This window comes from Populus nigra, chromosome 7 (genome assembly GCF_951802175.1).
Source record: "Populus nigra chromosome 7, ddPopNigr1.1, whole genome shotgun sequence".
Classification (NCBI taxonomy): domain Eukaryota; kingdom Viridiplantae; phylum Streptophyta; class Magnoliopsida; order Malpighiales; family Salicaceae; genus Populus; species Populus nigra.
Window position 1 is genome coordinate 16,113,182 of NC_084858.1, and position 25,326 is coordinate 16,138,507.

The 25,326-nt window shown below is 33.4% G+C and overlaps 4 protein-coding genes across 7 annotated transcripts; 2 read left to right on the forward strand and 2 right to left on the reverse strand.

Moving 5' to 3' along the window:
• Positions 1–4,321: 4,321 nt before the first annotated feature.
• Positions 4,322–9,721, forward strand: LOC133699875 (transcription repressor KAN1-like). The gene is made up of 6 exons (XM_062123381.1): positions 4,322–5,965; positions 6,156–6,232; positions 6,763–6,808; positions 7,094–7,256; positions 9,108–9,204; positions 9,348–9,721. The coding sequence occupies exons 1-6, from the start codon at positions 5,002–5,004 to the stop codon at positions 9,459–9,461; spliced, it is 1,461 nt and encodes a 486-aa protein (XP_061979365.1). The 5' UTR covers positions 4,322–5,001; the 3' UTR covers positions 9,462–9,721.
• Positions 9,722–10,667: 946 nt separating this feature from the next.
• On the reverse strand, positions 10,668–13,656 carry LOC133699876 (uncharacterized). Its single transcript, XM_062123382.1, has 3 exons — positions 13,157–13,656; positions 11,332–11,569; positions 10,668–11,124 (listed from the first exon to the last, which is right to left on the reverse strand). The coding sequence occupies exons 1-3, from the start codon at positions 13,442–13,444 to the stop codon at positions 10,967–10,969; spliced, it is 684 nt and encodes a 227-aa protein (XP_061979366.1). The 5' UTR covers positions 13,445–13,656; the 3' UTR covers positions 10,668–10,966.
• A 491-nt stretch (positions 13,657–14,147) lies between these two features.
• Positions 14,148–18,388, reverse strand: LOC133699900 (uncharacterized). Its single transcript, XM_062123415.1, has 8 exons — positions 18,230–18,388; positions 18,066–18,133; positions 17,691–17,763; positions 16,823–16,941; positions 15,984–16,120; positions 15,090–15,237; positions 14,838–14,997; positions 14,148–14,465 (listed from the first exon to the last, which is right to left on the reverse strand). Exons 3-8 carry the CDS (start codon positions 17,701–17,703, stop codon positions 14,374–14,376), a joined length of 669 nt encoding a protein of 222 aa, XP_061979399.1. The 5' UTR covers positions 17,704–17,763; positions 18,066–18,133; positions 18,230–18,388; the 3' UTR covers positions 14,148–14,373.
• A 2,167-nt stretch (positions 18,389–20,555) lies between these two features.
• On the forward strand, positions 20,556–24,944 carry LOC133698779 (uncharacterized). 4 transcript variants are annotated; one of them, XM_062121841.1, is made up of 3 exons: positions 20,556–20,843; positions 20,947–21,433; positions 22,419–24,944. In XM_062121841.1, the coding sequence occupies exons 1-2, from the start codon at positions 20,741–20,743 to the stop codon at positions 21,408–21,410; spliced, it is 567 nt and encodes a 188-aa protein (XP_061977825.1). In that variant the 5' UTR covers positions 20,556–20,740; the 3' UTR covers positions 21,411–21,433; positions 22,419–24,944. The 4 variants fall into 4 exon arrangements, with proteins under 4 accessions (XP_061977825.1, XP_061977826.1, XP_061977824.1 ...); XM_062121842.1 differs by having other exon boundaries at positions 22,435–24,944; XM_062121840.1 differs by lacking the exon at positions 22,419–24,944 and adding an exon at positions 21,564–21,872.
• Positions 24,945–25,326: the final 382 nt, after the last annotated feature.

Consider the following 25,326-nt stretch of genomic DNA (forward strand, 5'->3'; position numbering starts at 1 on the left):
AACCACCATGTCTTTCCAGCCTGGAAGCTCTCCTTTTTTTAGCATAATTTAGCCTTTTTCATGCGCCTTTATACCAAAAATCATGTAACTATATGGTACAAGTGAATTATTGCTTAATAAATAAAAAATAAAATTTTAACATTTGGATAAAAAATATTTATTCATATTTCAATCTTATCTAGTTGCATTGTAATTCTCTCAAACCCTCCTGACAAAAGTATAGTCAGCCCTATCACAGTAAGATTTTTCTTTGCACTTCAAATTTGTAAAAGAATTAATTCATTAATATTAATAAATAACTGAATTAACATAATAAAAAAATTGTTTAAGTATATATTAACCTTGAACTTTCTGAATCATGCATCAATAATGGGTTTCCATTTAGGGTTTTTGAAAACCTACCTTCATTGAAACAATGACACTTCCATCAACAATTTCATCATCAGTGTTATCATTCAGGCAACCATAATATTTGTAAACCTGAAATTATATTCGTTAATTGAAATTAAGTTTTCAAAAATTATTAACTATTCTTTATTTTTTAATAATGAAAGGAAAACAAACTTACATTGAGTGGTTGGACTTTTATTGGGCAAAGTACTTTCTAGTAAATGAATCCCATTCTAAATGGACCCCTAGTGGCGTGGCAGCATCGCACTCGACGAGTCCATGTTGAGAGAGGTTGCATGTGCTCCAAGTGCTTGTTCATTGTCAGCACCTAACGACTCATGGTCATTAGAAAAGCTGCTAGAAGAACTAGTTGTGATCATGTTCATATAACGTGTTACTGACTTTCCCTAGGCATCTACACAAATTAAATGATCAAGATACCGTAAACTATTCCTATTAAAAAAAATCCACAACATCTCCCATATACGTACGGAAGACAGGAGACTACCCAAAATTTGTTTACCTACAAATACACATTAATAATACATTGTCACAAACCAGTTTATTTTATTCAACTTCTAAGTCATTTATTTCATGTGTCTATTAGTATAAAACTCTAAATTTTATTCATTATATTTATATGGGCTTGCTTACTATCATTTATATAGCTTCTAACTTTTCAATATAAATATTTTTTGTAAGACTTGGTTGGCTTTTATTTTTTATTTAACTTTATTTAATTTAAAACTTTTAAATAATTAATTTGAACCTAACAATTCAATTCATATGCTTTGAGACATTAACCACTTCAACAATGTCAAGTTTCAATTTAAATTCGATCATTATTTCAATATTCTTATTACAACACAATTTAAATTCGATCTTGTTTTCAAATAATTCCATCTAATATATAGTATTCATATTTTATATATACAAAAGTCACAAATTAAATTTGTATTTGTATTTAACAAATAATCACATTATATACACAAACTAACTTTATAAACAATTTTAAATTCAACAACTAATATATATTATTTATTATGATAAACTCAAATTAAACAACAAAATTCAATTAAATCATTAATCATGTTATCTAAAACACAATTAACTCATAATTACATAAATTCACATTTTCAATCACAAATACTCATAAACCCTATAATTAACAAATTAGGGATTTATAATTCAACAACAAAATTTCACAACTCATAAACCCTATAATTAACAAATTAGCTAGGGATTTATAATTCAACAACAAAATTTCACAAAAACATCACAATCAATTCAAAAACAAAAAAAATCTAACAACAACATTCCAACAAAAAAAGTTCAAAAAACCAAATATAATGCAAAACAATAGGCAAAAAATGAAAAATCTTACCTCTTAATCCAACTAATAAAGCTTGCACTATTTCTTGCAAGGATAAAAACAAAACAAGAACAAATTTATGTCATCATAATACACATAAAAAAAAAGGTAAAACTAAGGAGAGAAGAGAAGGAGTTAAGAAGAAGAGATTGAGAGAGAAAGAGAAAGAAAAGGAGAGAAATGTTGATTTTTTTTGTAGAGAAGAGGAAGACATAAAAGAAATAAGGTGTATCTGTTATGAAATTAGGGATTCTAGTATTTTAATTTGAGGCTTCTTTACCGATGGACAGTTAAAAATTAATGTTTTAAACTTGTCCAATGATGATTATGTCTGTAATATTTGATTGAGATTTTCAATTTATTCAAAAAATTTCATAACACCCCCCCTCCCAAATATTATCGATGAATTAACAAGAAGAAATGTTAGGACTTAACTATAAACTTTAATACTTGGGGGTATAAAATTACTCTATAAAGTATATTTTCAGGTATTAAAGATATAGGGTAGAAATAATTACAACATTAAAATTTGAGCTTTAGAATAATTAGGTTTTAGCCTGATAAAGCAAATATCTCCTTAGTGAGAGGGATCTGTCTCAAATCTTAAACAGATCAACGAATAGAAATATGATCTAGAAAAAAAAAATAATTAATCATCAATGCATCTTACCATAGATAGAATACACTAAGGTGATGCGTCTTTCTCATGCAACTAATTATCTTATTCAGATTCTCGTAAACCAATAAATTTTTTAAAGACCATAATATTAAATAATCACTCCTTCAAAATCATAATTTTATAATTAATTAACCCTAACACATCCACAAGTAGAGATCTGTTATTTTGCACGCCACTAACATCCAAAATAATTAAGTTGTCGTATCTTTATGTTTGAAAAATAGATTTGGGCATAGGATCTAATTAAATACTGATTGTAACCTTGGGGTTCATCACTCTTAACTATTATAGTTGTAGTTAATTGATGTTGAAATCAGCAAGACCCTAATTAATGAAAAAAATAAGATATTTATGAAACCGTTGATGTAGAATGTGGGAGGTTGAAACTTATATTGTTATTTTGGGTTTAAATTCAAAGAAAAATACAAAAAATAAAATAAAATGTCTCATAAATTCATCTAATTTTTTTAAAACCTAACCCAAATTTGATAACGAAAAGCTGATTTAATAGCAATGAGGATTAGTGCGGCAATAAATATGGAAGTCAGTGCTAATATTAATTGTACCGAAAAAGCAATGGTTCACTGTATATGTGTATGTAGGTGAGAGTTTCTATATAATCACAATACAAAATATGTATTACGTACCTAGAAGTTAAAAAAACCAACAGCATTTACTATTACCCTATTTTGCATTTAATGCACCATCCAAACACCACCTATGAATTAGTATTTTGTCCTCGCTAACATTGGAGAAAGTGGCAAACAGTAAGATCAACTACATTAGAATATTCACACCTAATTAAGATACTTGTTTTTCAATTAAAAAATCGTTTTTTTTTATTTTTTTGTGTTTTTAGATTGTTTTAAAATGTTAATATAAAGATAAATTTTATAAAATAAAAAAATATTATTAAAATAACCACTTTGATAGCTAAATAATCTTTACTAAGGGGCTGGCTGCCAAGAAAAAGTCAATTTGTAATCTCCAGCAAACACTTTGCATCAAAAGATTTAAAAAAAAAAAATCAGGGTTAGTACTTCCCAATTCTCTACAATAGAGTTCTTAGCAATCCCATAATAATAAATTATACTTATGATTTCGCCTAGGGTTTTGTGAAACCCTAGCAGATATGTATATAGTCAATGAGCTAGAGCTGGCTAGCTAGAGGATGAGAATTGTTATATATTGTGTAAGTATGGTTCATGTGGATGACTCCATTACAAAAATCTACACACGATCATGCCTGGAGACCAGATTGTTGAAAGATTATTATTAGAAGGGGAATATTTGGGAGAATGAGAGGGAATTAGAAGGTAATGTAGAATTAGGGTTTACGATGTATCCACATTAAAGCAAACAAACAACCCTTTATGTGGGTCTCTTACTACGTACGTATATAAAAAGTCAATGGGTCTACCCATATATAATACAAAAATACATGTATTATTATTATTATTATTATTATTATTATAGTTGTTGTTGTGTGTAATCTGTTCTACTAATTAATGATCTCAATAACTTCTCATAATGTGAAAAAGAAAAATAATTAAATTATATATGTACTATATAATATTTATTTACACGTTAATCAAGATAAATTAAATTATATTTTCAAGTAATTTTAATTAAGAACGCATTTTATACGTTAATTTAATGTATTTAGAGGAAATAAAAATATTGCATAATTACCGACCAAACCCATTTAAGCATAGAAATGGCATCCTAAAATAATATTTTTTTATCCTTGCAAAAAAAAAAAAAGTAAAAGTTCTTGGAATTATTAAGTATGCTGCATAGAGAGAGAAGGGGGGGTGGGGCGAAGAGTGTGGGGGAGGAGGAATCCTCCAAGGATGAGTCTTTCTCTTTCTAACATTTGTTATCCCGTTCTCTACGGGGAAGGAAAATCATAGTGATGGAAAGTTTTCTTTTTTTAAGGTTATTTTATATATTTATTTATTTATTTATGAGTGATTGAGTTTTGACTAGATAGAGAAATACCTTGTGTTCTTCTTCGTCTCTTAGTGTCATTTTCCAAGATATACTCTCGAGGTGTGCGAACCAAAACCCATTGCCTTTCAATGCACTTTCAAGATTTCAATTTTCTTTTTTCTATATATTTATTTAATTATTTTTATTTCCCTTCTTCTTCCTTGCCTAACAACACAAATCCCTCCCCCTCTTTATCTCTTGTTCTCTATCTACCTTTCACACGCACTCTCTCTCTCTCGTTCTTTCTTGAGCATGTTGGTTTGCTGATGAAGATTTAAAGACACTTCTCTTTGCTTCATCTCTCTCTTTCTTTCTTTAAGTCTTTAAAGTAGAAATTCATCTGTGGTGTGTTCTTTCCAAGCTTTTTATCTATCTGGTGTCAAAGCTGGCCACATCTCCATCTCTCTAGCTAGCTAGCTCTTACATGTATTGTCAAGGAGAAGGAAGAGATCAGAAAAGGGATTAAAGACACACACTCTTCACTATGCTTGCCCTTTTTTGCTTTGCTTCCAAGCAAGCTAGCTAGCTTACATTAGCAAGAGGAAAAGGCCACTAGCTTGTAAAGAAAATGCCCTTAGAAGGGGTTTTCATTGAACCCTCTTCAAACCCAGTTCCTGATCTTTCTTTACACATTAGTCCTCCAAATATTTCCTCTCCTTCTTCACTATGTAACAAGAAGAACAATAACATTAGCAATAAAGTGGATGCAAGCTTCAATCTTTTGGGCAGACAAGAAGCCACTCATAAGCCCAACACAGTTAGCTCCATGAGAAGTGATTCTCAAGCTTATATAGAGCTCTCTCTAGCGCATCCAACAACTGGCCTTGATGAAGAAAGTAGAAGAAGTAGAAGAAATCTATCAAGTTCAAGAGCTGTAGAGCTACCTCACCTCAACCCTTATCATCAACAAAGTCATAATCATCATCAGCAGCAGCATCTTCACCATTCTAATAGTACCACTCATCACTTGAATCATATAAATCATGGGGTTTCTCTGCTTGAAGTATCAGATGGTTTGAGACCAATTAAAGGAATTCCAGTTTATCACAACCGCTCATTTCCTTTTACGCCTTTAGAGCATTCATCAAGAGAGAATAAAGATCCCAAGATGTGCTTCTACCAAATGCCCTACCCTTCTTCCTCGTTTTTCCCTCCTGTTAATCCTCACTCTTCTTCTTCCACTTCCTTACCTTATAGTATTGGAGGAGGAGGTTTAGATCCCATGTCCATGTTAAACTCATCAGGACCTAATCAAGCTTTTCCAGGTCCTTACAATAGATTAGCACCAACAACAAGATTCAATGGGCTGTCAATGGATGCTTTCAAATCCCACCAATTGCACCACCAGCACCACCACCACCATAATCAATATGGAGTTGGATCTACTGAAGGTTCTCCTCATGGGTTGATTAGATCAAGATTCTTTCCAAAGCTTCCAACAAAGAGGAGCATGAGAGCACCGAGAATGAGATGGACTAGCACTCTTCATGCTAGATTTGTTCATGCTGTTGAGCTTCTTGGAGGCCATGAAAGTAAAGAGCTTCAAAATTTTCTTCTGCTCTTTTCTCTTTTTTTCCTCTTTTTGCTACTACAATAATTTGTGTGTGAATGATTGGTCTTTGAGTTTTAGACAAACACTATGAATTTTAGAGATTTCTCAATGTTTTGTTTTGACTTTAGTACTTTTTTTTCTTTTTTCTTGGATTGGCTCGTTGTTTATAGGAGCTACTCCAAAGTCAGTTCTTGAACTCATGGATGTCAAAGATCTCACATTAGCTCATGTCAAGAGCCATTTACAGGTAATCTCTCTCCCTCTCCCTCTCCCTCTCCCTCTCCCTCTCCCTCTCCCTCTATCTAGAATGTGAGGAGGATAGAGGAGAGGAAGGTGTCTCCCACAGGCACAGTAGCCAAAGAAGGCAGTGTGAATGGGCGGGTTAAAGAATACTAGAGAAAGGAAATGAGCCTGAAACATCAGAAAGGTCTCAGACAGACAAGTTTCTGCTTTCAAAGAGGGGAGAGAGAGAGAGAGGATGATGACAGACAAAAGTAGTCATGATTTCTCAATAATACACTTACTCATTACTATACAACCTTATCAAACATCAACCTCGTGATTAATGAATCAATCCAAGACAAGCACAGAAGCCCACAGAGAGAGAAGAAAAAAAGAAGCTAGCCATAGATTGATTTAAAAAAAATAAAAAATTGAAAAGGGTTTTCAATTCTAAATTTAATTATTCATTTTGTTTAATTTTATTTTGCTAGCTCATATTTCTTCCTTTGAATAGTCTTTGTTTTACTACCTACGGATTCCTATTGGACTTTGCAGATGTATAGAACTGTCAAGACCACTGACAAGCCTGCATCCTCTTCAGGTAATTCGCGTTGTTTAGTTCATTATTTCAGCCTTTTCTTCTCTTTTTTTGAGGAGATGGTCTTATTTTTGTTTCTTCTCTTCAACATATACACTTAGTGCATTGCATGCATATATCTTATATGTACACACACACACAAACACATCTAACACTCGCGCATATGTACATTCAAGAATTTTGTGGTGTGTTTTTGTGTACAATATAAGAATGTGTGTGCATGCTTTAATTTGCATTTTATTTGAAGGTTTTGGTGCGTAAATATTAATTTGTTGAAGGGTAAAGCAGATGGATCTGGAGAAGAAGACATGTCTCCAATTGGAAGTTATAGTACTGCAAATGAGCGGGGTGGGCTGCAAAGAGGAGTACAATCAGATGGGTCACCTGTACAACAAGACATGGACTACCCTTCTTCTACTACTACTACAACTCTATGGAGTAACTCTTCGAGGTACCTCAGTCTCTCTTTTCAGTGCCTCTCTTCTGTGCCCTACACTTTTTTGAAAGGAGAGTGATGGACTAATGAAATAGAATGCTTTCTTCTTCTTCTTCTTCTTTTGTTTTCTTTTTGCATGGTACTTGATCAGCTTAGAAAGCCAAAACCCACTCACGTCCACACCATTTTTGAGGAATGAAAAGAGTTCTTCTCTTGCATGTTGTAGGCAGTCAGCTTTTGCTTTCTATATTATATATATATGCTCTTCTTTTTCTTTCTTGATCTTTTGTGTCTTGGAAGATCTTCCTGCAGACATGAGATTTGCAGTAGTAGCTTTAATTCATTCGTATTAATTATATAAAAAAGAAAAGTAGTTAAAATGCAATCAAACACTGATTAGGAAGCAATTCCCTCAGCTGCACTTTTTCTTTTTCTTTTTAAAATTACTATATAATATTGTCATATATATATTACTGTTAAACCCAGCTGGTTCTTGTTCCCTCCAAGAGACACATTGCATATATCACCGAGAACATCGGCTCCCATCTTGACTTCTTATGTGCTTTCCTCTTCTTAAAGTTCAATTAAACAATCCTAGTGTTGTGCATTGTTTAATTAGTAGTTCATTAATAATTAATTAGCACCTGCTTCCACTAAATAGCACGTAGAATTCCAGGTTAAAATTTAAATATTGATATTTCTACTCTCCACTGGTTTTTTTGCTTCCACTATATATGTATAGTCCTTTAATTGATATTTATGGTTCTTTATTCTGTTTGTAATGCTAAAGAGTGCAATTGTATTGGGCATGTATTAACGTGAAAATTTGCAATATGCAACTATATATAGCATGCACAGAATGTTTTTATAATATTTCATGCCTAACCTAACTTGTAATAAATATCAAGGTAGTGTTTGGAAACACATTATAAATTTAGTTTTTGTTTAAAATTATTATTTTATGTTTTTTTATTGTTTTGATGTGTTGATTTTGATGTATTTCTAAATAAAAAAATTTAAAAAAATAATTAAAACAAGATATAATAAAAATAAAAATATCAAGGATTACTTTTGATTTCTTGTTACAATTAAGTGGAAACATAAGGGTACTAGTAATTCTCAAAATTAAGTATTTAAAACCTCTGATCTTAGATACTACCCTGTCTGAAAAAGAATGTTTGAATTAGGGATTTTAGAGCCACCTAGATTGGAAGCAACTTACACTTTTTATGCTGACATTTCCTCAAATGTCATAGCTTTGAAGAACAGTTCATCAAAGGCATCTTCGTCCCTTCCTGTAACATCCTTTTCAGGCTTTTCTTAAACACTCAATGGCATGGATTGAAATGGCATGCATTGCATAGGTACAAGGGTTTAGCTTTTGTCTCCATACATACATTTCTTCCGTCATCCTTTCCTCTATAGCCCTTGTGCATGTGTTGAATGTGATTTATATTGGACTATTGTTAAGAGAAAATGACAGAAATCGAACCTTTCTATGTCAGTGAAAATGAAAGTTGAGTTGTTCTTAATTAGCTTTGAAATTAGAGATAATGTTACCATTCAAAATGCTTAAGTTTCAGCTAAATCAATGTTATAAATTCAGCTATAGATAATGATATGCATTGTTTAATAAATGCTATGATGAATTATGATAACAATTATGTTAATGGATGCATTTTTCATATATTGACAGACAAGAACTTCTCCTTATTATATGCTATATAGCTTGTAGACAACCTCATGAGAGAAAGACTTTGCTTAATATGGCTTGATGAAAATTCTTTCCGCTCTAGCTAGAACAAAGATATTGCTGTGCACCGTGCCAGTATAATTTCAAGCTAATTCAATTATGTTACATTTCAGTGGTAGGGAAGCATGGCCGCAAACAAACTCCAATGACATGGATGGGCACAGACAAGGAACGTTCCAGTCACAACAAAAATCTGGACAACTCATGGAGGTACCATCCCAAAGTCTAGAATTCCTTAAAGATTTTTCAAAGTTTCCAGAAATCTAACATATGGGATAAGAGTTTAATTATATGGATTTACTTGATTGATTACTTACAAGAGGTGCATGTACTTCTCTTAATTAATACTGCAGGAAAGCGGTTCGACTCGGCCGAAAAGCTACTTGGGGTCTAGTTTGGATTGCAAGAACCCCAGCTTGGAGTTCACATTAGGTAGACCAGATTGGCCGGGGAAAGAACATTGCTGATCATGCATAAACAATTGCTATATACCATGGTTGTCTTCCTTTTTTCCTTATATTGAGTTCCGTGAGTAAAATTTCATGGTCTTCATGAATGAGAGGGAAGGCATAGATACATAATTATTAGTTCTAGTTCTGTGCCATTTTAAGTCTTTTTTGCTTGAAGAAAATGTGTGTTTTGTGGAAACAAACAAGAAACCAGGAGGATAAGCAATGAGAGAAATGGGAGAAAGGGGAAGTAGGAGTACTTACTGCTAATTAATTCATTTCATTGTGTCGATCACGTATCACGTCTTCTTCAGCCTATGTTTTATTCTGGTTCTGGTTATAATCTCGGTGGCATAGAATGAAGCAAAACTATCGTTCTCAATGGAGAAAGTAAGGGCAATATTAGCTAAACAGGAAGCATCCTGCCACTTTTGTTTCTGCTTGATTACTTGTAAAGCTGAAATTTGATGACGGAATTACTAGCAATCATTTTGATTTTGGAGAAAACCCCTTTCTGTTTACCAGCATTGATGTCTGACTTCTATCTGAACCAAGCAGCGGGAAATAACGCTGTCTCAAGAAGACAAAGTCCACAGTTTCCTTATTTAGTAACCAATCCATTGCTGTGGTCCTTGCTATATCCAAATTTAGGGTTTGATGTGCCTTGTAAGAAACTCTTGAATTCTGAACCTTTTCAATTTTAAGACACCAACCTTGGTGTAATCACTGAGCTAAAGATCGTTATGAGCTGAGTGCACTATCCTTTTCACCTATCTGCCTAAAATTGAAACCAAGCCAAACAAGTTCTTCTCTGTCCTCGTATACATAATTTCTGTGGATAAACTTTCATGAGGTTTCAGTCACATGCACTGAAAGACCTGAGATTAATAAGAGTTTTAAGGATTTTTTTCTAGTGACCTTCCTTTTCCTAGTCTCAATCCTAACATTTTAACTGCAATGAGCCCGCCCATCTCCAGCATTATAGGCTAACATTTCCAAGTTAAATCCTATGTATGTCACAGCACATCATATGCAGGATCCCAGGGCAACATTGGCCAACACTAGAGAATTATCGAAACAGGCAATCTCGGGATCCGACTTGTATATTCAGGCGAGGTGAGATTTCTCCTATAGCTACCAGGTTTCCAGTGCTCCGAACACATACCATCTCCCTGTATGAAGCAACATTACATGAGGTAGTAGGAGAGGCAGGAAAAAGAGTGATAAACGAGTAACGCAAGCTACAACCCATATAGCAAATAGTCAAGGTATACATAAGCTGATCGGGACACCCACTGTTAACAAAAAAAAAAAATTGCATACATCATGAACCATATGTGCTTTCAAACTACACTACAAAATCTTATCATATGCTTCCAGGCTATACACAAGCAACAATCGATGATCATAGACGCTTCAATCGCAGCAGTTCCTGGGAGATTATTGAAAGCAAAAACAAGTACTGATATCCAGGTCATAAGAGGATATGTTTACATGAGTGAACATCTGATCACCACGACACTTCAAGCTTCCAACTTGTTTAGTTCAATATTGCGGTCCTTAGCATGCCTGGAAGAAGAGTAAGCTGAAATTGTTGATCCAGTCACTGTTAATGAGTGCTTGGCAACTCCAATGCTTTTCTTTGTCACCAGCCAGACAGTCCAGAAGAATCCAATCCAACCTGATTCAAACAAATTTTAAGTTCCAATCAAGGAGTTGCAGATATTTATCACACATAACAGACTGGGTTTGCATCAACTATGAACTCTAAAAAAATTTTTACTTGAGATGCATTACATTTAACTCACTAACCAATTTAAGGAAGAAAAGCTGAACATTTTTCTAGGTATAAATTCAAAGAAAAGATAGAAAGCTGGATTCTGTGTACCTGTAACGATCAGAACAGCTACAGTTGCTGAAATCGTGGCAGTGGAAATGACAAATACAGCTATTGATAATGCCCCTATGTATATAGCTGTCAGAAAGGCAAAGAACAGAGCCAAGAAGCCTCCTGCAGCTGCCAAGGACATGAGAAGAGAGATGACAATAGCATTGAAAGTAGCTGCCACAAAGAAGAGCATAAATACAAGCACTCCTGTCAAGGAAAGAAGAGCAATAGTCCCAACCTGTAACAGTTTGAAAAATAGACAGAATCATGAGAAGTCCTGAAGACAAAATATGAAAGGCAGCAGTACAAAATTTAAGTACTCAAGAAAATAAGCTGCACTGCAACTTAATACAATGCAACTGCAATAATCTTGAAAAAAACAAACGAAAGACGCAAAGTGGGAAAAGGAATGAAAAATCACAGCCTTGTACTAAGAAATCATCACTCATAATGCCAGTGCCTCAATTAGCTTTTCTGCTAATAAAAAAGATCACTTTATTAATTTCCTCCAAATTCCAATCAACAGTGATAAGGCGAGCAGGCAGAGCTTGACTTGTACAGACAACATACTCCACTAAATCATATAACGCCATGTGGTTAGTCGAATCCCATCAACACTGAGAAACAATGTGGTGCACAATTCTAGTTACCAGATTGAAAAGTATTGAGATCAAATAGAATTCAGAACTGTGATAAGGCGAGCAGGCAGAGCTTGACTTGTTCAGACAACATACTCCACTAAATCATATAACACCATGTGGTTAGTCGAATCCCATCAACACTCAGAAACAATGTGGTGCACAATTCTAGTTACCAGATTGAAAAGTATCGAGATCAAATAGAATTCAGAACTGTGATAAGGCGAGCAGGCAGAGCTTGACTTGTTCAGACAACATACTCCACTAAATCATATAACGCCATGTGGTTAGTCGAATCCCATCAACACTCAGAAACAATGTGGTGCACAATTCTAGTTACCAGATTGAAAACTATCGAGATCAAATAGAATTCAGAACTGTGATAAGGCGAGCAGGCAGAGCTTGACTTGTTCAGACAACATACTCCACTAAATCATATAACGCCATGTGGTTAGTCGAATCCCATCAACACTCAGAAACAATGTGGTGCACAATTCTAGTTACCAGATTGAAAACTATCGAGATCAAATAGAATTCAGAACTGTGGTCCTTACTACTTATTCGACCAATCCAAGTAACTTAAAAATATTATTCTCATTACCGACACTTATTGCACTAAGCTGACTAGGTCTATGTCCAGTACAATCAATATCAGCTAAATTATTAAATAGGAAAAAAAATGTTGCAGGAATTTTTATTTTCTACAAATTAGTCATAAGATTTTAACTGATTTTGTAATATCCAATATCTTTAAAATTCCACAAAAACGAGAAAATGTAATATATCCAATATCTTTAAAATTCCACAAAAAAAATGTAATATAGAATCAATAAATCTTCAACAAGAGTGCTACCACATCAATTCCCCCGTGAAAAAAAAATCAAAATTATTTATTGTAAAAAATCAAAATCTACTCAGAAAATTAAAATATAATCTCTAAAATGGTTGAAATTTTTTAACTTTTTTCAACTTAAACGCTAAATGTTGGAATGGTGAGTCCCACATAACTACATAACTTAATATATAATATTATTATAAAAAAAAAACACTCAAAATAGTAAGTTCTACTAAAAAAAGTTTATTTCTCGCAATTCTCACTCAAAATTCAGTAACGAACAAGTCAAAGCACAGAGTACAACCAATCAATGCAAAGCAAAAAAAAAAAGAAGGTGAAACTACACACTTACAGAGATAACAAGGAGAGCTCTTAAAGGACTGCCTCGCTGAGTCCATTGAAGAAGCTTCTTTCCACTGTTTCTAGAACCTTCGCCAAGCAAGGGCAAGTTCTCCGATAACACCATCTTGATCCGCTGCAGCAGAGAAGTTGATGATGCACCGCTTCCTGGATCAGGGTACAAGATCATAACAATCACACGGTGGATAACAGTGTACAGATCAATTTCTTGATCGCATTTGTCCCCTCTCTTCTTGCTTGGTTCCACTCCGTTGATCACCTCCGGCTCTTGAGCCGCCATTTACGGTTTACGCAGTTCGAAAAACGTTCTAGAGAGAGAGAGAGAGGGTTACAGAGGGAGTTTTCTTTTGCTTGATGGAAAGGAAGCTGGTTGGTTAACTGGGGATTGGATTTGATGGAGATATTAAATATTTGCTGTTCCAAGCAAATTATCAAATAGGTCTCAGATCACAAGTTGTTTCTAGATTTAGTCCCTAAGGGATTTTTTTTATATAACTTGAATTGTTTGTTCTCGTTTTATATGGAAGATTGGATTTGATGGAATGAGATAGATTTATGACTGTAGATTTTTATCTTATAAACCAATCTCGTGATATCAATATAGTGCATGAAAAATGAAAATCCTTAATAAAATTTGCTTTTCTAGTTTTATATATATGATCTTTTCTAAGAATTTATAAATGGGAAAGGGATCGACTTGCATGAAATAATGGTTTTTTCATTGGTTGAAGATTATGTATGTTGAGACTTATAATAGGATACGAGGCTTGATGATTTTAATCACTGGACATATAATTTGATATTTCTTTTTAATTATACTAGTTTTTATACGTTTCATTTTAGCTGCTTTTTGCTGGTTCGAAACGCAAGACAAGCATAGACAAAAATGCTCCGAGTGTTCAACAGAGAATTGAGAGTTGCATGAAATAATGGTTTTTAGGTGATGAGCCATGCACGAGCTAATACGAAAGCTCAATGGGGAGTTGAGAAAGATGAAGCACGGAACAAGTGCCTGATTCGAATATGAATAATGTCTTTCAAGGGTTCAACAGAACAAGTTGAAAAACAAAGGCAAAAAACGCAATGTTTTCCTCTTTAACAACATTGTTTACAGCTTTCACTCAATCATCATCATCAATCATGGTGGTTTAATGTGCTTATGATGAAACATGCAGACCCCAAAAATGTAATGCCTATCAACCAAACAGATTACATAAAGTCGTAGTCATCAAGAGCATCGTAGGTATCACCCTCCAAATCATCGCCGGGCTTACCAACATGAAGCTGTTTTTTCTTGCCAGCTGCAAGGACAGAGCATGCAAACCATCAACTGGTTAGTTTCAAATTCATTGACAAAAAGTTGAATTAAAAAGCTATATGCTATATTCATCAACATCCTAAAAGGATAAATCCTTGGCACCATCAGTGAGATTTCAGTATCTGGGGATTGCATATGGGTCCTCGAGCCGCAAATACCAAAATCTTAGCAGAAGGTGCCTGTACAACAGAATACTCAAGATTTTCCCTGTTTTGAACCAACACCTTCATTTCATTTAACTAATGTTTCAAAATCCATGACTTGAAAACAAAAAAAAAAAATTAAAAAAAAACCAAGTTCACAATGTCTAGGCTTACTGTTGATAGTTTAAGAAAAAAATAGTGGAAACACATACCTGTTTTCTTCTTGCCAGTATTGGCTTCTTTCTCAGCTTTTATCTTTTCATTTGCAATTGCACTCACAGAAGTTGAAACTTCTTTTGCATCTGCAGCTTTCATGGAAGTCATGGACAGTCTCATCACTGCCTTGAGTAAATGGATATAATGGTAACTTTTCTGCATTAAAGAATGTATTCATTTTGCCAGGTCAGGTATTACACCCACATTTAATTAAAAAAAGGAAACAAAATGAAGCTAATTCAACACACCTCAAATGGACGAAGTTTATGAGAAATGAGTTCTGCGTATTCCAAGAAGTCACTTTCAGATTTTGGAATGAAACTATCAAGCGACTTTTCATCATCTTTCTTAGCAAACAATTCTGCAGTGGATCTGAAATCAGCTTCTTCCACCAGCCTACAATCGAGTAAACCTTTAAGAGAGCATTTCTTACAAGAACAGATAAAGAGAACATATAGAATAAAGTGAGTCAAAACAAAACATGCTTACTGCAAATTTTTCAAAGAACTCCTGACTAAATTGCATAGAAGTTTCAGCCTGTGGAACTACATATTAACATGCTTAAAATCATGCTGCCAGAAAAAAAAAATTAACTGAACTAAATATGACCTGAACAGCCTTCAGAACACCAATCATTGAGCTGGGTTTTGGTGAGAGGTCATAATATTTTAAAAAAAAATTCATTAATCTTAAATGTTCAAACTGTGTGTGTGCATGGAATATTTACCAACTAATCAAACCATCAACACTATGAAAACAGATCAACTTGTCAGTCACATTAATCAGATCTCCAGTATTGTCTGCTGAGGAACTTTTCTCTTTTCATATTTTTGTTTTTCAGCTCCAAAACAATGCAAGGAGAAAAAAAACCCAAAGCAGCCAAACCTTAAAACAGAACAATTACACAAGGCAACTCAAGGAAGGCGAAAATTCTACATGGGGAAAAATATGTTCAATATTAGCATCCTATTTTTGGAGTTGCATCAAAATGGTATGAGTGGGGAAAATCATCAAATTGCACTTGGATGTTTGTTCCTAAGTAATTCAAGGATAGCATGGGTTTGAGATGAAATGTATAAAGATTTCTTATGAACTGTTCAAACTTCTTGTTAACAGAGATGGAAGCTGCAACTTGAGTATACCTTTGCTGGCGAAGTTTCTCGGCTAATGGATCAAGTGGTTGATCCTTTACTACATCAGCAGTGTTTCCCTTCTTTTCAGTAGACTTCACAGCAGGTTTCTTAGGAGCCATTTCAGGAGGAGGTTTCACTACAGGTGCCTGATCCAATTACATAAAGAAACCACAAATAACAGATCAAGAACCAACATATATAAACAATAATACACTGCAACCCACTTTATTTCTGTTATTACATACAAACATAGAATAAAAGACATAAAACTTTTAAGAGCATAACATAAGCTAAGGTCTACTAGAGCACATGTATGCACTTCTCAATTAGCCCTGCCCGCAACTCTTCCCCCTACCCCTCCCCAAGTTCCCACTCCCCTTGAACCAAAAAGATAGCTCCAAGAGATATGCACACTTTTCACAGATTGCATAAGAGTTCCTTTCAAAACATCAATTAAAGGCATTACTAATCATATTGAAAAACTACCCGCAATGATCTAGCCTTCGCTTGAAAGGGGGAAAAAATGTATCATGGTGCTCTAACCCGTCATTAATTAGTTCCTATATCAATTTCTCCCCACTCGTAGAAAGAAAAAACAATATAAAAAAAAACATTTGAATGCAAATTAAACTTTTAATGGTGATGAGTGCCCCACATGCTAAATTGATGTTCCATTAGAAAAACCAAGAGTCCTACCCCCATCTACCATTTTCCATAATCAGTTGTGTATGATATTCACATAACCATCACACCTATTATAACATTCTACATTTTAGCATTCAGTATCTTGAAACTTGAAGTGACCAATAAATGTTAATGATGCAACATGATCGCATTATCAATCATACCGGATCAGGTTCATCTTCATCCTCCCATGATTCTTTCACATCATCTTCATCCACATCTTCATCATCCCATTTACTTTTAGGCTGGTCTTTTGCAACGAGAGGGGGAACTTGCTCATCCTCTGAAAAAATAACACATGTTAACTAAAATTAGATACCAGAATCAAAAGCATGAACATGGAGAAAACTTCATCTAACAATGTAAGAGGCAAAAGATTTACATTGAAAAAGAGAAAAATATTAGATTCTTTTTGTAAGCTTCAAGAATATAGAATTGACAACACTCTCAGTCATTTTCTTTTCAATATCTTAAATAAAATACCCTGGCAGTGCATCAAGTGAATTACTATTACAATTACCAACCTTGGTGAAATATTTGGATGTCACCTGATTCTTACAATTACATAGGTAGGGTGAGTTACAGCAAGCCTGGCACATCAGGTCAATTCTTACGTTTACACAAGCTCCTTTAATTAGTCTAAAAGCCTTATGTTTCTTACTTGTGTAAGATAAAGAAATGGTACACAAACATTAAGTCAGGGGCTATGGTTGATGAAGTTAATTAAAAGCCTCACAAAACCCATATTTCGCAGTGCCTTGTGCTTTCAAAATAAATAAACAACAGTCTGCCTTCAAGTTGGGGCAAATACAGCCACAACATGGAGCAGCAGTATAGTGATGACCCAAGTGGCAACATTGTACACAGTTGAATATTCTGTCAAGCACAACTAAACAAATTAATCCAAGCATACTATTTTTTATCAAGCAGCTATAAATCATCACGGTATTTAAGGAAAAAAAACACTTTGACCAATCAACTCAAATTGAAAGCAGATCACAACAAAAGTAGAAACCAAAAAACATCTCTTACCCCAATCTTCCATCTTTGACTCTTATTTACCAAATCAAAATCTGCTATTATCCTGCAAATCAAAAGCGCCACCCTGCACAACCAAAGCCATAAACACAATTAAGGGTTTCCCACCAACAGCAGAAAATTGCTCATTAGATTTTAATTTCAAACTAATAATATAAAAACTGGGACGCAAAGCAAATCAGTAATTGGGAAACAAACAACCAAACAATAAGAGAGAGAGAAAAATAACCCATCAACAAAAGAAGAACTAAAATTTAATAAAACAAGAAAATCAAGATCTTATGTTTTATTCATCTATACTAATTCCTAGTCCTGAACCCATAAGAAAAAAAAAATTACTTAAAAAAGCATAAATAGAGAGAAAGGCACCTTGTAGCGGTGGCTGATTACTCAACTTCAGCAGCCTTCTTGGAGCAAAATTCAAAACTTCAAGATCCCTAATAATAAAAAGAATCAAAATTGATTCAAAAAATTGAGTTTTTGATTAAAAGAAACATGGGTTCTGTTCAAAACAAAGAGAAAGATTGATTTACCAAATCAATTTGGGATCTTGACGAGAAAATCCAATTGAAAACCCAAAATCCCCTTTATATTGCTGGAGAGAGAAAGAGGAGATGAAAGAGAGAGAGTAGGGTTTTTAAGTAGGTAGAGGAGGAGGAGAGGATTTTTTTTTTTTTTCCTTTTATGGCTTTTTATATTGTACTGCCAATAAAGAAGCCATTTGTGCGTTTCAAATTAGAAATTGAAGAATTTTGTTGCCGTTTCGCTTACCCACTAAACTAGAATTCTCCAGCTGGGTTTGTGGATTTGGACTAAGCATGATTAAGGACTTGGACTGTTGACCTTTAAAGCATAGCCCATGAAGAAAATGCTTCGCTATTTCAAACAATTCTTTTAGGATTATACCTTGGCTAGTTTCGTTTCTAATCTTCCGTTTGATTATTGTTTTATGATTAAAAAAAAATGTTTAATTAAAAAAATATAAATATAAAATAAATTTATATACTCTTGAAATAAAAAGATATATAAAAATATATATCCACTATCTTTATCTTTTCAATAAAAAAAAACAGTTGGCTTAATTAATGTCTAAATATCTAAAAATGTTTTTATCTTAAAATAAAAAGTGTGTAGGATGAAGAATGTTTTCACTATATATTTAAAAAAAAAAAAACTTCAACCATTATGTTCAGTTGTCATTAGTTTCACTAACTTATCCAATTTCATTCTTTTTAGTTCTTATGGTTATAAAATCAAATCTAGTATTGCCTCGGTTAAAACCCCCAACTACAAATTAAAAAATTTAACTTAAATTGATTTAAATATTTTTTTAAAAAAAATAAAAATAATATTATTTTAACCAATTTTTTTTTCAAAAACAAAGTTAATGTGTTAAGGGTCAAGATTTGAAGAGATCATGTGTGGATCAACTGGTTAATAGGTTAATTTAATTTTTTAACCTGATCAGTTAGGTTTTTCTTTTTAACCTTTATCAGGCTAGATCCCAAGTCAGTTGAATTTCACACTGTTTTAAAATTTTTGTCGACTACTCACATATAAGAATATCATCATATTAAAATTATTTTAAATGAAAGAATCAATCATTGTCTTAAAATTATCATCACACACAAATCAGTACAAGATGATACTAATGTTCACCAATTTAACACCTCAAAGTAATTTCAATATTAATATTAATATCATTATAATTCAACTCAAGCCCATGACAAATAGTTTTTTTTCATTTCTACATATTACATGTCTAAATTACATAAATTGCTTTCGCTATTGTATATGATATTACTGTTCACATCAAGAATAATAGTGTCATTGTAATGACATAACATAAATATGTAATTCTAACTATAATGCATTAACTCAACCCTAATTGGTAAAATCCATAACAAATTTAATCAAACTTCAAAATTTAACACAAAAGCAAACTTGACCAAAATTAAACATATTTCATGATACAAAATCTATTTGATATTTTCATCCTCAATTGATTTAAATCAAACTCAAATTCATAATAAATTAAAATAATTCATAAAAAGTATCAAATTTATCAATTTATCAACAACTCAGCGCAACTTGTAATTCATTATAACTCTACCCCATTCATACTCTAATGCATGAAATCATCAAACATAAATAATTATATTATTAGATGATTTCAACAATTCACATAAAATTTCTAATTCGGTAATTTATTCAAAATTAAATGCAACATATGATTAATTGAAATAATTAATTTATCTTATTTTCATATTCAATTATATCAAATCAACCATAATTGTTGGTATTCATAACTAATTTATTATTAATTCAACAAATCTCAATTCAACATAATAAAATTATTTAATTTCAAATAAACCTAACACAAATTCATAACAATGAAATATATTTACTTTACTCGTAAGACTAAAAAAAAACATTATGGCAAGAATGGTGGTGGTGATGGATTTTGAACAAAAAAAAAAAAGTTTAATGATGTTTTAAGATTAGAATGAGTTTGATTTTCGTGTTTTAAAAAGAAAATACAAGGGTTTTATGGGTTTTTTTTTAAGATAAGAGCTGAGTGCATCAATTTGAAGAGAGAAAGTTATTATATTTGTGTGCTTTTTTACCTGAAAAGATATTTAAATTTCATGACATATTACAATTAAAAAATATAATATATTTAAATGTTATTATTTTAAAATATGATAATTATCTTATCATGTTTAAAAATAAAAATATTTAATAAATATTACGTTTTTAAAATACAATAAAATAAAAATATATTATTTCACCAAAATTTTTAATTTATTACGATAATTACAAATAATAATGATTAAAAAAAAAAGAGAAGCAATTCAAACATTCCAAATCTCTCTAGAGTTTCTAGATGCTACTAGACTCTTCTCCTCCCACAACTTCACCGTTTTTCAGACAAAAGACTCTCAACACTCAAATGTAGTAATACTATATAAAAAAAAAACATCATTACTTCAATCCTTAAACCCCCGTAGAAAAACACAAACACAGAGCTCAAACCTTAAACAATGTTCGGTGTTGTGTTCCCCGACCGCAGTTTCCCTATGGACATATCCGCTTTCTCACAAATCGACACTTTTCACTGGATCCTCGACATGAACACTTTTGTTGGTAATAAAAATTAAACCCCTTTTGTTCATTTGCTCCTTTTTTTTTTAACTCATTTTGTGGCAAAACCCCACTGATTATTTCAATTTTTTTATGTTAATTTTAGGTGAAGCATATGATCAAGTACGAGAAATTTGTATTTTTCTCTTAAACAGCTTTACTCTTCCGCCAGATAAAGCTCTGGCGGTGTATATTCAGTCTCCAGGGTCTGAATTTCAGTTTTGTGGGGCGGTGACAATAACGCGCCCTTCGGCGGTTTTGACGTTGAATTGGCCGGAGCCTGGTGGTCAGTTGCAGCTGACAGGGCCAGATACGGCACCCCTTTCGGCGAAAATCGGGGTTTCGGTGGAGGATTTGGCATCATTGCCTTCGCTGGATGTAGCGGCGGAGAAAGGGGTTGAGAGGGTTGCGATGAAAGTTGGGGAGAATTTGTTTAATTATATGCAGTCGTTTTGTGGGGTTGATGGGAGTAAGTTGATTGTTCCTATGGATATTTTGGATAGGTGGTTTAAGAAGTTTCGAGAACGGGCGAAAAGGGATCCTGATTTCTTGAAGAGTTTTCGGTTGTAGTTTTTTATTGAATGGAATTGAAGGTACCCTTTTGTTTATTTTATTGTTCTTGGAGTTTATAGATGTTTTGTTGCTGTTCTTTGTGATTAAAGTAATTAGAATCAGTAATGATTTTTGCTTTTCGTTGCTGTTGTTGTTTGTTTTTGTTTCTAGCTTCAAATTCAGAAACTTTCAAAGTTAGTTATAACTAGTTGGTTGCCTGGGTATCAACTACTCTAATATATGCAAATGTGGATATTTTGAGCTTATTAGGAGAAGAGGCTGCGCTTTGTATTCTTACCATGTAGAGTTATGATCATGTTGATCTTAGCTGTCGTAATTCGATAATGTTTAGAATTATTCTTGTTCTGGAGATAAGCATACCCTGCTTTATTGTATGTACACCAGATGGAGTATCTTTATTGGGATCCTTTTGGATGTCCTGAGACTGAATGAGAGTCGGTAAATGTAGTATTTTGGGTACCCTTATCTTTATTTTTAATGATTTTGAAGCTTAGATATGTTTCCCCCACTTTGCTATGTTGTTTTCTGCGAATAGGAAATCAGAGTTAATAATGATTTTTGCCTTTCTGCTGTCCTTTGTACTGGCTTTTGTTTGTAGCCCAAAAATTAAAAACAAGGATGGTTCGTTGCATTTTTTCAATTTACTCTTTTTCTATGCTATGACTGTTGTGCGCTTGCTAGGAGAAGGGGCTGCACTTTGTATTCTTACAAGGTAGAATTCAATGTCATAATTAACAAGTTAGAAGCAGTTTGTTTCATACTGTAATGGTCTTCTGGGTGCATATGCTGGTGCTGAAGTTTCTGATGTTTGTAGTTTGTACTATGTTGTGATTTTGTGCGAGAGAAAGCTTACACTGCTTCATCATTGACGCTCATGTTTGAGCTTGCTATGTTTCTTAGCATACACTGCACTCTTCTTTGATATCTATATTTTCTGTGATGATGGCTTGACAGTTTATTAAGTGAGATCGCGCTTTGAGCAATTGTTCTGATTTTTTCGTGAAGTTACTTCACTCAACAGGGTTTATGATTCTCTTGTCCTGATTTGGCACCCATCTGTGCTTCCAATTATCGGTGACCATTGAAAATCTACTGTGAACTGCATAGCTGATGAAGGCTTTATCCTTATACCACATTAAAGTTTGTTTTGAATAGTATCTCTAGAAAGAGGGTGCCTCGCCACACCCACATTTCTTTTTGTCGCGGAGAGGTCTCTAGTGTAGCCTTTCTTTCAGTATATGAAGGGAAGTATGAGATGGAAGGGGCTGCATTTTGTTTTCTTACACATGTACTTGGAGACAGCTAGGTCAATTCACTAATGTCCAGTATGTGCACACAGCCGTGCGGAAAGTTTCTTGTTCTACTGCATTGCAATCCCTGTCCAATAGAAAAGTATACCCTGCTTTAGCAGATATACATACCAGATTGATTGCATTGTATATTATCTGGACATCCTGGGAATGGAGGGATGGGCAATTGCAGTATTTTTTCTGCTGACAATTTAGATCTATTGAGTGGGATCACATTGTCAGTAATGGTTCTGACTATCTATGAATGTACCTCACTCAGTTGGGATTATAATATCCATCTTTGACACCCACCTGTGGTCCCGTATGAAAAGATAGCTTTACGAATAGCATGTCTTGTAAATATTATTACTGAGACTAGAAGTAATTTCCATCATAGCCTTGCCAAGTGGGTCTGATTGAATAGCTCTAGGTCTTGAGTGTGATCTTCTTTAATTGATAATAACCAGTGTTGTCTCCTTGTGGTATCATTTATCTAAAGGTCTATAGGAGTATTTCAGATTTTAAATGATTTTCCAACAAACAGTTGCTGAGAGAAAATGATTTAGTAGCTTCAGGTATCCAAATTTCAATGTAGCCTTTCTCTGGCAATATCTATTCATAATATGAGATGCGAGTGTCTCAATTTTGATATGATTTTCCGAAGTAGCTTTGCTGGAGCCTGGAGGACCTGATTGAATGGCTATAGGTCTCAACTTCCCAGCCTCCAGTATCCTTATGTTGTTTGCTTAGCAGGGGAAGGGGTTTCACTTGGTATTCTTACCCATGCAGAGTTCTATGTTGTAGGCTGCCTATAAAGTTGGTATCAGTTTGTTTAGTACAATAATCTCTTTTGGGTGCACATGGCAGTGCTGTTGTAACCTTCTTATTTCTTAGTACATTATGATTCTTGTACAAGCAAGAAGCACATCCTGCTTCATTGTATACGCACTGGATTGAGTATATTTCCTAAGATCTTCCATCCGGATGTCCCTTAATTCCCGTGACTGTGGGATAATTGCCTTAGTTACACCCAAGGCATTTTGGTTGAGTTACTAAATGAATCACACTCACAGCAATGGTTCCAAGTATTTGTGAGCTCTCTTGACTCAACATTGTTTTGGAGAGGTTTTCATTGTAGCTTTTCTTCTTAGCTATATTTGTGAGAGGTATGGAATAGCTGAATGGTTTTTAGTATAGCATTGCCAAGTGGGCATGTTTGGATGCCTCTAGTTCTCCTGCGTGGTTCCCATCTGGCAATATTTATGTTCTTCTGGTATGCCTGGTAAGAGAATAGAGGATTCGAAGCATTTCGTTTTGGTATGATTTTGCAAGTGCATTTTATGTGTTTTTTAAGTGAATTTCTGGATCTGACTGCTGCGAGCTTATGGGGGGAAGGGGTTGTGCATGTTTTCTGATCCTTGGTGAGTTCAAAACAACAGCAAAGCAGCATGCCCTGCCTCTGTGGATGTGCACCAGATTTAGCGCATTAGCTAGGGTTTTTAACTTGGACATCCAGGGACGTGAGTGGGGTTGTTGCAGTATTTTTTTTGTTTTGACACATGAAGATTCATGAATAAAATCACAGTTGAGCAATGGTTCTGAGCATCTATATGAAGACACATCACCGTGGTTTATGATTCTCTTTCCAGTTCTGGGATCCATCTGTGATGCTGGATATAAAATTCATTGCTTCCATCTGGCTTATTAAACATGGTCCGGCCCGGCTAGGCAAGTTGATTTAGTAACTTGTCGATTCAGTGTTTGGATGGGATTGAGTTTGATCTTGAATTATCTTTTAGATTGACCTGGTTAGATTAGATTTACTTTAAGGATATTTTAAAAAAACAATTTTTTTGTCTAAAATGATTTTGTTTCATAAAAAAACTAAAATAACATAGTTTTGAATTAACCTATCGATCAAAGAAACTAAAAAAGTTTGTTCCTTTATGATTTCCAAGAAAAAAATTTATGATTTGTTTACCAAAGAAACAGGGGATAAAGATTGTTACTTTATGATTTCCAACAGGGTCTTGCCAAGTGGTGCTGATGATATGTTCCCGTTTTGAATATTTATAGTTGACATTTTTGGATCAATTATGAATTTTCACGTGTTTTCTTAATTTACTAGATACCAGGCCCGTTTTATGTCGTGGACTTATAGCCTGTTTATGTATTATTGGGAATTTATAAAAAAAATAAAAAAAAATTATATAGAAAAAAACTATTACAATTCACAATGTTTTTTTTTAAAAAAAAAACTACAAAACTAAATTCTTAACCAGATTAATATTTAAAAACTAAAATGAACAAAGAAAATTTTGAAAAAAATCATAAAAAAAAAATAAAAGAAAAAAAAACCATGCAAGGAAACACTATAACAATCTATAATGTTTCATGAGAAAAAAAAAGGAAAAAAAACCATGCAGGGAAACCAGCTTCATATTAAAAAAATAAAATCAACAAAGACAATTCTAAAAAAACAAAAAATTGAAAAAAAAGAAGACAATTTTGGAAAAAAAAGCAAAGAAAATAGAAAAAAAAACACGTGGGGAAAATTAAAGTTGAATTCTCAATCAGTTCAATATTAAAAAAAAGAATTCAACAAAGATAATTTTGGAAAAAAA

What these genes read in the sequence shown, in the direction of transcription:
- LOC133699875 (XM_062123381.1), top strand. Translation starts at nt 5,002, where the DNA reads ATGCCCTTAGAAGGGGTTTTCATTGAACCCTCTTCAAACCCAGTTCCT. An exon ending in GCTTCTTGGAGGCCATGAAA is followed by an intron (nt 5,966 to 6,155) that starts GTAAAGAGCTTC and finishes CGTTGTTTATAG; the next exon opens with GAGCTACTCCAAAGTCAGTT. An exon ending in CTATGGAGTAACTCTTCGAG is followed by an intron (nt 7,257 to 9,107) that starts GTACCTCAGTCT and finishes GTTACATTTCAG; the next exon opens with TGGTAGGGAAGCATGGCCGC.
- LOC133699876 (XM_062123382.1), bottom strand. Translation starts at nt 13,444, where the DNA reads ATGGCGGCTCAAGAGCCGGAGGTGATCAACGGAGTGGAACCAAGCAAG. An exon ending in GAGCTCTCCTTGTTATCTCT is followed by an intron (nt 11,570 to 13,156) that starts GTAAGTGTGTAG and finishes AAACTGTTACAG; the next exon opens with GTTGGGACTATTGCTCTTCT. An exon ending in AGCTGTTCTGATCGTTACAG is followed by an intron (nt 11,125 to 11,331) that starts GTACACAGAATC and finishes TGTTTGAATCAG; the next exon opens with GTTGGATTGGATTCTTCTGG.
- LOC133699900 (XM_062123415.1), bottom strand. An exon ending in GAGAAACTTCGCCAGCAAAG is followed by an intron (nt 15,238 to 15,983) that starts GTATACTCAAGT and finishes ACTCGATTGTAG; the next exon opens with GCTGGTGGAAGAAGCTGATT. An exon ending in TACTGGCAAGAAGAAAACAG is followed by an intron (nt 14,466 to 14,837) that starts GTATGTGTTTCC and finishes CTGTCCTTGCAG; the next exon opens with CTGGCAAGAAAAAACAGCTT.
- LOC133698779 (XM_062121841.1), top strand. Translation starts at nt 20,741, where the DNA reads ATGTTCGGTGTTGTGTTCCCCGACCGCAGTTTCCCTATGGACATATCC. An exon ending in CGACATGAACACTTTTGTTG is followed by an intron (nt 20,844 to 20,946) that starts GTAATAAAAATT and finishes TGTTAATTTTAG; the next exon opens with GTGAAGCATATGATCAAGTA.